Source organism: Phlebotomus papatasi, chromosome 2, assembly GCF_024763615.1.
Source record: "Phlebotomus papatasi isolate M1 chromosome 2, Ppap_2.1, whole genome shotgun sequence".
In the NCBI taxonomy this organism is placed as follows: Eukaryota; Metazoa; Arthropoda; class Insecta; order Diptera; family Psychodidae; genus Phlebotomus; species Phlebotomus papatasi.
The window spans coordinates 33,334,256-33,345,362 of record NC_077223.1 but is presented as its reverse complement, the minus strand read 5'-3'; the positions used below and the strand labels follow the sequence as shown (position 1 = coordinate 33,345,362).

Below are 11,107 nucleotides of genomic sequence, written 5' to 3'. Positions count from 1 at the left end.
CATTTAGAGTAACGAAAAATTTCCATTTGGAGTAGGTTTTGAATTAAGCATAATTTAGCCTGAAAAATACGTAATTAGACAAAAAAAAAACCTTTATATTTGAGCACTCCCACTTCCAAATACTTCCAAGCACTTCATTTTCACCTGTACACCACTTCCGACCCTAATATCTCCCCCTTGTATCAACCTTTTCATAGAGAGCGGCAGGGGTTGTAAACCTTTCCAATATTTGCTCCGCTGCAATTTTGAACATTTTGAGGTTAAATGGGAAGACATATTCACAGACTAAGTACGGATTTGTCTGCATCTTCAAAGTGAAGGAAGCGAAGCAGATTTATTTATTGGGCGAAAGTCTACTGAATGCTCGAATTCGAATTTATTAAATCACCTGAACACAAACTACTTGCAATCTTCATCTGTAATTTTCTTTAGGATCTTCCTTCCCACCAGATCTAGGCAGCAGGAACCAGTGGCCAGATCCTCAACATCTGTAGAAGAACTATCGGATTCATCGCTGGAGTCGTACCTGCCAATTCCCGGAAGAACTCCTAGGCAGACTAGACCGCCGTTAGATTCCCCGGAATTATCTTTATTCCCAGTATTTGCTTTCTTCTCTGCAGGCTCATCGCCAGAACCTCCGGAGGCTTCTCTTTTCCGGACAATAGCACCCTTTAGAATGGATTTCTGGGACGTATGGCTGCTTGAGAGATTTTTGCTGATCTTGGGCTTCTCTAGTTCTGCTTGTCGTATCTGTGAAATGATAAATATTCCAGAGTACAATTCCCAGGATTCCCTCAGAGTCTCTTTACCTTGTCAATATGGTTCTCATCAATGGTATTTTGTCTCTCCCGGAATTCCTGCAACTCTTTCAAGTCCTGCAAATGTTTAGCCTTCTCAGCGTTAATCTTTGATTGATCCACCATGTCCAGGAAGTCAATCTCATCGTCATCGAGTCCACGGATCAGATTTTCTGCAAAATCTCACAAAATTATATCTTCTCTTGAAAAATTTTCTCATGGAACTTACTCAATTTCCTGGACTCTTCAAACTCCAAATCCTTCTTGTCTTTCTGCTCCTTCAGCCTCTCAAATAGTGACCTTCCATCGTAGGGCTCTTCTGGCCTCTCTGATCGCGCCAAAATAATTAATCAGACAAGGTTGAAGAGGCAGAAAAAAAAATGAGAAATACCTTCTGGGTCATCTGGTCGTCTGACTTTTTCCCATTCCTCCTGTCGTTTTTTCCTGGCTTCTGCTAATTCCGTTTCCGACACAAATCCAGAGCTCATTTTAAGACGTATCTATACAGTCTTTTGAGAAGAATTAATAAAAACTCGTGGATTCTTTTGCTTTGTTTTGGTTGGACTGCTTGACAACTTTTGGGACACCCTTCAAAGATTGAATCCGCAGATTATTTATCGACAGACACGTCCTCGGACACCTAAGAAATATCTTATTAGAATCTGATTATATAAAATGAATCCAATTTGACTAAATAAAGTAGATTTTCGAGTAAGAAAAGCTTATGTGGAGAATAATAAAGAGTGTGGGTTTCTTATTGTAACGAGGCACAAAATATAACATAAATTCGGATTTTAAGTTACAAAAGTAGGAGTTTTTCTAGACAAAATTAAAAGCTGTAGGGTAAGTGTACCAAATTTCGGCATAGTTGCATATAAGCACAGAAATCATAAGTTTGAAATGCAATATTTATGGCTCCGGCACACCTTTTAGATCGGGAAAATTTCATAAAGTCAAAATTTACATCCCTTTTTTTCTTAAAAGTTTTGCATATGTCTATCTTATTCTATCATATTCGTCTTCTTCCTTTTAACGTCACACCAAATTAAATTTAGTTCAGTCTAATTTCGAGTCGGAAAGAGTGGGATAGACTTATGCAAGTCTTCGATAAAGAAAGGGACACGAATTTTACTTTCATGAAATTTTACCGATCTAAAAGGTGTGCCGGAGGCATTATAATTCATATTGATATTTTTTGTTACTTTCTTTGCGGGAGGGTTGTGTGAAACCTTGAAAACTAGTTTATCATCTTTGTTTTCTTTGATTCACTTCCTAAAATATTGAAAAATTAATAAAAATATAGGCATTGCTTTGTGTAGTATTCCGGCCACTTTGAGTGAAATACCGGCCACCTTTTTTCTGACCACATTTTGTGAGGCAACGGATAGAAAATTTTAAAACGTCAAACGGAACGAGTTTAATATTTAGTTTAATACGTTTATATGACCCACAAGCCCTGAGATCTTCCGTGTAATTTGTCCTTAAAACCTGAAGAGTAGCACTTCAAATTTACGCGCAGATTCCCGTAGCAATTTGCCCTTCCTGAACTCTTCCAAGGCCTTTTCCACACCATCTTTTTCATAGAAGCGATGGTTTTTTTCTTTGGACATTGTAGAACTCAGAAATTGAAAAAAAAAAAACATAAAATGAATAAGAAATTTAGGAAAGCAAAAGATGTTGCCGGAATAGGCAACACTACCTCACCGGAGAGATGCTCACAAAGTATATACTTTTTTTTACGCGAAATACAGGATACAGCTGGGAAATTTTACTCGAAATTTAAAGATTGATTCACTATTAACATAAACAGAAACAATCTTTAATGAAAATTAATAAATTTTCATGAAAAACACCGAAGGAAAACCTTCTGCACTTCACCACAAATCACAAGACTTCTAGAAAACACAATCGATCTGTCACATTTTTTGTAAAACTCTTTCCACACTGAGATTTCACAATACAATTTAAATTCAAATTATACCTAAAATTTAACGGTCTTTGTGTTAATACATCCTAAAATGGATAAATATTTAACTCTTTCGCGTCACATTATTATTCAGCAGATGAATTCATGTAAAATTGAGTTTTTCCTAATACTTTATGATCAAATATAATAGTTCTGAGAGGAAAAAAAAAATCCATTGCGTGAAAACTCGGAAAAACTCCGGGTCATATATGATCCTATTGTCGCCAAAGGAAGTATACATACCATTTTCAAAATCTATATCACGGGCTTTCTAAGAGTTTTTTTGCTTGAAGTTATAATTTGGCCAAAACAATGGCAAACTGGATTGTCTTGATGAACACTGTACTCCTGGTGTTCCAGGAATTTTCCTGGTAATCCCTTGAACAGTCACTGTCACAATATTTTGAGTGGTATTTGGCAAAAATAAACTTATCTACATATTTATTCACATGCAATACACTTGGACATCATGGGACGCTTGCAGAATACTCTAACTAAAATATTGCAAAATATGTTATAATTCATCAGATATAAGAAGAAATGTCCAGGAGCAAGATATTTTCCTTCTGGATTTCTCAAAGAAAAACAGTGTCCCAACTGTCCCAACTGCATTGTTGGCACGAAAACACTGTCATAAACTTTTCCCTTGCCGACAATAGGGTCATATATGACCCGGAAAATTCTACGCGCTTTTCTGGAAAATTGAGCGTAGTTTATTATATCAAAATATGCAATATACAATCTTTGGATATTCTATTTTGTGTTTCTAAAGAACTTTTTGCTGAAAAAAATAAATGAATATAAAAAATTTTGAAAAAGAAACGTCATTTCACAAAGTTCGAAATTAGTGATCTCAAATATTTTCTTTTCCTGAATATCTGGAGTCTCGAGAAAATTAGCCAAGAATATTACATCCTTCTATTATGATGTCGTGCACAAACAGATAGATTTCAATTAATGTAAATAGTCAAAAAAAAATTGTTTTTTTCGCGGGTCATATATGACCCTAATGACGCGAAAGAGTTAAAAGCAAAATGAATTCATTGACTATTCGAAGATTACATACATAATTTTAATTTATTTACTTGCTTGGCCGAAATTACACTCAAAGTGGCCGAAATTAGAAGCTGGCCGAAATTTGTCACACTTACCCTAATATTCTTCAGGAATTCATAATACATTACATTTACCTGAAATTTGGAAAACATTTCCCGGAAACTCTTCAAATATTCACAAAAAATTTTTCGGAAATACGCAAAATTCCTCGGAAATTCATTAAATATTCTCCAGAACATTGTAAAATAATAACCTGAAATTTGCACTTGAATTTACGATAATCTAGAAAGATTTTTACATTTGACGCGATCTTTTATTTGCGCTATTGATAAATCGTGTTTAAGTGATTAAGCAATAAAGGAATATAGAATCCGCAAAAAGTAAATCAACACCAGAAAAGTACTCTTAAAATATTTTTTATTTTTTAATTACTCTTTTAATCTAATATTGAAATTATAAAAAAGCACAGAAAATATTTTTAAATACACAGGGATTTATTACCTTCTTTATTGTCTTTTATTTTTAAATATAAAATTAGCCACTCTCAAAAAAAATTGCAAACTAAAGAGGAATTATTTACAATTGCCGTTGTACTAATTGCGATTTATTTTTGTTTCATTTGATGAAATAAATTAATATGAACATTGTGAATTGAATGGGCATAAGCTTGAGTTTTTTTTTTAAATATAATTATATTCTTGGTGTAGAAGATCATTACAAAATATCTCAGTTGAATAATTGTGTGCCAAAAAGATAAAATTAATTAATTTAACTAAATTAAAACCTTTACTCATCGCATCAGCCTCATTGGTCTCGAAGAGAGTGGCGTTTGATCGGAATTCTCCATGTAATGTGGCCTTATCTGCCTTATTCCTTGTGAATTTTGATGATACCTATCGAACGGCTGTGTCTCCCCAACCACCTGAAATCCCTCAAAATCCCCTCCTCCCTGTTTCTCCTGGACATTCTGCCAATTCTGAATGGTTCTCAGCGCCTGCGGATGTCGCTGAGACGACGAACTCATCCCCATTGCAAATGAAGACAAACTGCTAAGATTTGGTGTTCTGGGCAACGATGGGCTGTCTTTGGATGAATTTGTGGGACGCCTGCCGACAACAACTGGAAAACACTCTCCAGTAGCCACTGTCTGCAGTATCCGCTCGAGTTCTAGGCAATGCCGAAAGCACTCTTCGCAGTGCTCCCACATCCACTTTTCCGTCTCCCCCAACTCGCCCCCTTTCTCCGTTATAACGGTCCCTGAGGCAGTCTTAATTCTCACGCTGTCGCCTCCGCTGCGTGTCACGCAGCTTCCATTGTAAAACATTGCCTCAAAGTCCATCAGTGTCTCCATTAGCTGACACTTAGCTTGGGGACTGTAGTATGTGACTTTAGGGGTCTTAGCACGAACAAGATCAACAAAACGTGCGGCATATCTTAAACAAAAAGGACACATAGTGTCGAGATCAGACGAATTCAGTCTGGCTGATATTATAACTTAAGAGGTCGTAGGGGACAAACAATTAAAAATAGCGACTTAGGGTCTTCAGGGAAACCATTATATTAGAAAGATAAGAAATAGGCGAGACCGGAGCAGCAAGGCAGTAAATTTATTTTTTTGCTTATAATTTGTTAAATATGTTTAAATCAGTCTGATAAATATTTCAGTAAACATGCAGGGAGTAAATTAAGACCTAAAAAAAGTGCGCGAAACGGCTTTATACAGAAATTCTGCATACTCTTAGGAGACTTCTTTTGAATAAGTTACGAAAACGCCGTAAAATATGCAAAATATTGTTGACGTTAACTTATTGGATTATTTTCAGCACCAACTGCTCATAAAACATAAAGTTATACATTTCAAATTTACCGCCTGGAAAAAATGCATACATTTAGGGTTTTTTTTTTAAATTATTTCACAAAATGAGCTCCTATGGGTAGGCAAAGATCGCAAAGATGCATAGATAATCCCAGGACCCTCTGCAAATAGTAGTCCCATCAAATCATTGCTCTACCTGCCGATTTTACTGCCGAAGTTTTTTGAATTGTAACAATATATTCTAGTACATTCAGAGGAAATATGTAGATTTTCTGCAGAATTTCTGTCAGAAAATCTGTAGATTCTCGGCAGAATTTCTGCATTGGAAATCTGCATAGTCTCCATTGTCTCAACAAAAATGTTGTTGGTTTATCAAGAAACTGTAGAAGTTACAAAGAAAATGGTATGCTCTGCTTAACAAGCATTACCGAGCACACATTTTAGATAAGTAAAAAATGCGAGCAAAAATACTAATTTCTTAAAAATCGCCAATCGAATGATACAAAAACACGAAATTTAGGTTGACATTCTGCTTAAAGTTTTCACTTCACTATTCTCAACTTATAACACGGCGTCGCAGAATTCTTTATTTTATATAAACACTGTGATATCACCAAGAATCACTCCATTGAATTTTGCAAACTTCCGTGAAAAATATTCCATCTTTTCAGACACAGCTGTCTGGAAAGACTGGAATGTAGAAAAAAATCTGCAGAAAATCGGCAAAATATCTACAGAAATTCGTCAGAATATGCACCAGGATTCGTCAGAAAATCTGCAAATATTTCTGACGAATTTTGTCCCAAGCCCAAATAAAATTCGTAGGAATATCTACAGATTTCTCGACAGATTTTCTGCAGAGGTGTAGATATTTTCTGCAGAAATCTTAAAGATATCTGACGAAATTCTTTGTCGGGAAATGTCAAAATTATCGGCCATATTGGCAAAAATTTCGCTCCCGCTTGGAATTTTCTTACAAGGTTGGTGTCAAAAAGCAAGTGGCGGGCATTGGCGGGATAACCTTACATTTGATCTCTAGATTTTTGCGGACGAGAGTACCCATAAAGTTTGAACAAGTTTTTTTTGAAAATTTAAGAAAAAGTTATTTTTCGAATTTATGTAATCTGTAATTGTTAGTTATCATACTTATTGGCCCCGAGAGGTTTTTCCTTATTCTGGTCTAGAAATATCAAAAAGGTCACAATATCTGCAAGGAAGCAGAAAATCGAAAATTCACGATTTTTGACCAAAAATATCTAAGCTCAGGAGTTAATTAGGATCCTGCAAAAAATATCCTAGATTTGGACATTCTTATAGTTTGTAATCATCCACATGAATCGTATTTTTAACGATTCTAAATAGTCCAAAAAAATTCTTTTTTCCATGGGTACCCAGAGTCCCAAAGGAGACGAAAGAGTTTAAATTGCAATCTTCAACTTGAAATATCTCGAGAAATCATGGAGCAATCTCCAATTTTTTTTTAAATTGGTCTACTAAAATAGCGCTACAACATGAACAGAAAATTTTCCTTAATTTAGGAAAGTGAATTTTACATGAATTCCGTTACGTTTTTGAAAGTATTGTTCAAATTTGAGGATCGTGAGAAATGTCATCTATACCCCCCAAATGTTCAAATTTGAGGAACTCTACTGTATTTCTGTTTAAGATGATCATAAAAAACATATCAATTTTCGACATCGAATTTTCGAAAGTCAAAGGTAAACCTTTAGATGACCCCATTTTTCAACTGATTTGTTTGAATTTGGATTTTTTGGAAAGGTCTTGAAATTTCCAATCCAGATGCATCAGTCCCAATCGGTATAATGAATCGGTAAAGTACTCGTAATTGATTTAACTTTTTTTAATACAGTTCCAAAAATTAGCTCGTCCACGGACACCATAATTTTTGGCATAATCTTGTTCAATTTACGAGACTCAAACAGATAATCAATATTAGTAACGAATTTGTTCCAAAATGTAGCTCGTCCACGGACACGGAAAATTTTTGGAACAAATTTGTACCTTCTAGGAGGAACAAAAAGATACCCAATATTAGTAACGAATTTGTTTCAATAAATAGCTCGTCTAGTATAAGATTGTATCCCTTCCTCTCACACTCAGTCACCCGTCACCAACGAAGCGAGGAGGACGCCAAATCTGTGGCAATTTTCGTGCTACATGGTTTCACTTTTTTAATTCGAGATTCCCTTCCCCTCCTGCTGCCAGCACTCGCATATGATTTCGCCATGCACGCGTCTGTATAAAATACTCTTAAGTTGATTTTTATTTGATGGTCCTTATGAACTTTCGCCACCGAAATCCATCTCGACTGAAGTATAAGCCTTGACTGTAAGACGAAATCTTTTACACGAAATTGTTCCCGACAATGGGAACAAAAAGATTCTCCATATGAGTAACAATTTGGTTCAAAAATTACCTCGTCCACGGACACCGAAATTTTTTGGAACAAATATGTTACAGATGTAGGAATGATATTGTTATAAAAAATATGTACAAATTTGTTCCTGACAGTGGGAGCAAAACAGCCAAGTGCAACAAATTCTGTTCCAAATTTCAGGAACAAATTTGTATAGACCGAAATCAACTCAAATTTGTAGACATTCCACTGTATCAAAACGGTTCCAAAAGCAAACTCTAACAAAATTGTAACTAATATTTCGTAACAAAACTCTAAAGAAAACTTTTTGGAACAAAAAATATCTTTTCTAGGTGCAAATCGATTTCAAAAAAATTTGTTCCAAGTAAAACTTCTTCCAATATTTTGGTCAGTGTCCAAAAGTTTTACCGTGTTCTAAAAAACATAACCTAACTTAAAATCAGTGTTTTGAAATGAACGGTCGATAAATTGTGGACTATAGAGCGGTGGCCTATAGCGGGACTCTACTGTATTTTATTTTTATTTGTCCGAAAGTTTGTTACCGGGCTAGAGGTCAAATGGTAACAAATATCGACTTCCGGTTTTTCAGTGACCTCCCTTCCTCGAGATATATTTTCTTCGTTTTCCCTTCACTCCGCTTTTCCCTTCAAAACTCATGTTTTTCTTGATTTTATCTCGAAAATGGCTAAAGAAATTTGAAGAAAATTCGTCAAAAAGCAATGATTGGGGAAATTTTCTTTAAAAGGCATTTTTTAAAGAAAAATGCGACTTTGGTGGGACTTTCAAGGAGATTCATGAAGGCTAATTATGGTGTAATTTTGAAGCCTCAGCTTCGTTTAAGTCTTCGCTTTGTCGCACTTGCCCCACGCTCCCCTACAATTTATGTAATTTTACTCAATTCACTTTCCAAAAGTTTATCTCAAAACCGAGTCAATTTTGAGCATTCGGGATGTGGATAAAATTTAAAAAAAAAAAGAGAAAACTCACCTGTACTTCTTCCAGTGAATCTCCGGAAGATTGCTGTGAGTGAAGACGCCATCTGGTCCACTGGGCGGAATATCCGGTGGCTCTTCTCGAACTGGTGCTGATCCTCCCTGAGGCTGATACACTACAATCCTTGCTCCGTCGCCTGAAATCCGACACACTTGCGTCACGCATTCTCCCAGAGTTCGCGTCCGGATGAATTCCACTGTCACCTCGCCACTCTTCAGGATATGGAAGATGACACTCTTTGTGCTGTGCCTCGTGGCTTGAAGGCGTTTGGTATTGAGAAGTTGGACATCGAGGGATTTTTCTGGGGTGCTTCGCCACCTTTCGAGATCAGACAGAACGCCCTTTCCGGTGGGCAGGAGTTCCAGGGAGCCACCTTGGGTATGAGTTAGACCACAGAGACGCCCAGAAATACCCTCTGTGGGGGCACTTTGAGTGGCCTCGAGGGGGTTTTGGTGGGTTTTCCGTGGGGAGGGAGTATAGGGAGATTTCCGGGGACGATTTGTGGATTTCTGGCTGTCTGAGGTGTTAGCAAAGCCACTGTCAACGGATTGCTGGAAGAGACTGGCCAGAGGGTGGGTTTTCAGCATGAATGGGTGCTCAGGTATGGCATCCAGGGCAATCCTATCGCTGGGATCCTTCTGCAGGAGCCGATTTAGGAGATCTGTGGCTTCGGGAGAGAGATAATTGGGCATCTGGCAGGGAGATGTTACCACTTTGTTGAGTGTCATGGTGGTGGCTGGGGTAGCAAAGGGCGGTCGACCCACCAGGAGAGTGTAAAGCATACATCCTACGCTCCAGACATCTGCCGGAGGTCCATGGGAGGATCTAGAAGCCACTTCCGGTGACATGTAGTTGGGAGTGCCACACAGGGTGACATGTCGCTCATCCGGAGCCACTAGCTGAATGGCCAGGCCAAAATCTGCAATCTTCACATGTCTGTCGTCCATCAGAAGAAGATTAGACAGCGACAGATCCCGGTGGATGATTCGATGGGAATGGAGATACAGTAGACCAGCCACTACTTGCTTCATCACCCCAGCAGCTTCCGTCTCGGACATGGTGCGTCCCAGATTCCGCAGGAAACGCTGCAGCTCTCCGTGCCTTGCCAATTCCAACACCAAATACACACAATTCTCATCCTCAAAGAACGCATACAGCTCCAGGATAGACGGATGCTTCAGCTGAGAATGTATAATCACTTCCTGACGTACTCGTTTCTCCATATTTCTCTCCAGCATCACCCTCTTGTCGATCTGCAAAACAACAATCAACTCTCATCCAATTCTTCTACTCCTCCTCAAACAGCCTTACCATTTTGATCGCCACAAAGATACCCGTTGTTAGACATAGTGCCTTGTACACCTGAGCAAAGCCACCTTTGCCCAGTGGCTCGAGAATCCGGTAATCCTGGCAAAAGAAAAACAGTAAACAATCAACTTTTCACACACAAACAAAAGCATTCTAACCTCTATTCGTTCGCCCAGGCTCATCTTGCCATTTATACTCATTCTGTTCGTCTGTAAAGCACAATTTCACATTCATCCACTACACTGTATTCTAATTTTCCAAACTCTAATGAATTTCACTTGAAAATTAGGCAAATAAACTGTAAAAACGGAAATATTTGCTGAGGAATTTCGTTGGTGAGTAGCGTCATTTTGTACTTAATTCTTGCATGACAGTAAATATTTACTTGCAAGCGTGCCAGTTTGGGTATTGTCCCAAAATGCATGATAGTATCTTTCAGTTTCAAATTTTAACGGATAGAAGAACGTGTTTTTCAGGGCTTTCCAAGAAATTAAAGAGAAAATCTTGTAAAAATCGCTCAATTCTTGTTATCAAGAATAAGAAAAAAAAATAATGAGAATTTTATGTCCATTTTCTGTTTTTTTGTCAGGTAAAATAATACAAGGTACTGTGATTTCCACAATAAAAATCCTCTTTTGTTAAACTAGAGGAGGCCGGGGCAGTCAGCAAATGAATTTTACTACTCAAACTGCATAAAAAAGCAATAAGGTAAGTGTGCCAAATTTCGGCATAGTTGCATATAAGCACCGAAGTCCTAAATTTGAAATGTAATA

At 37.3% G+C, this 11,107-nt stretch overlaps 2 protein-coding genes across 2 annotated transcripts; both read right to left on the bottom strand.

Moving 5' to 3' along the window:
- Positions 1–357: 357 nt before the first annotated feature.
- Positions 358–1,391, bottom strand: LOC129803550 (PSME3-interacting protein). The gene is made up of 4 exons (XM_055850192.1): positions 1,189–1,391; positions 1,027–1,125; positions 810–970; positions 358–750 (listed from the first exon to the last, which is right to left on the bottom strand). Exons 1-4 carry the CDS (start codon positions 1,283–1,285, stop codon positions 400–402), a joined length of 708 nt encoding a protein of 235 aa, XP_055706167.1. The 5' UTR covers positions 1,286–1,391; the 3' UTR covers positions 358–399.
- Positions 1,392–4,219: 2,828 nt separating this feature from the next.
- Positions 4,220–10,709, bottom strand: LOC129803542 (serine/threonine-protein kinase PLK4). Its single transcript, XM_055850174.1, has 4 exons — positions 10,493–10,709; positions 10,338–10,433; positions 9,021–10,279; positions 4,220–5,252 (listed from the first exon to the last, which is right to left on the bottom strand). Exons 1-4 carry the CDS (start codon positions 10,532–10,534, stop codon positions 4,610–4,612), a joined length of 2,040 nt encoding a protein of 679 aa, XP_055706149.1. The 5' UTR covers positions 10,535–10,709; the 3' UTR covers positions 4,220–4,609.
- Positions 10,710–11,107: the final 398 nt, after the last annotated feature.

Excerpts from the sequence above, each read along its gene's own strand:
- LOC129803550 (XM_055850192.1), bottom strand. The coding sequence starts at position 1,285 with ATGAGCTCTGGATTTGTGTCGGAAACGGAATTAGCAGAAGCCAGGAAA. Across the intron at positions 971-1,026 it reads TGAAGAGTCCAGGAAATTGA|AAAATCTGATCCGTGGACTC; the intron begins GTAAGTTCCATG and ends GAGATTTTGCAG. Across the intron at positions 751-809 it reads ATGAGAACCATATTGACAAG|ATACGACAAGCAGAACTAGA; the intron begins GTAAAGAGACTC and ends ATCATTTCACAG.
- LOC129803542 (XM_055850174.1), bottom strand. The coding sequence starts at position 10,534 with ATGAGTATAAATGGCAAGATGAGCCTGGGCGAACGAATAGAG. Across the intron at positions 10,434-10,492 it reads GCCTGGGCGAACGAATAGAG|GATTACCGGATTCTCGAGCC; the intron begins GTTAGAATGCTT and ends TTCTTTTGCCAG. Across the intron at positions 5,253-9,020 it reads ATTCACTGGAAGAAGTACAG|ATATGCCGCACGTTTTGTTG; the intron begins GTGAGTTTTCTC and ends TTTTTGTTTAAG.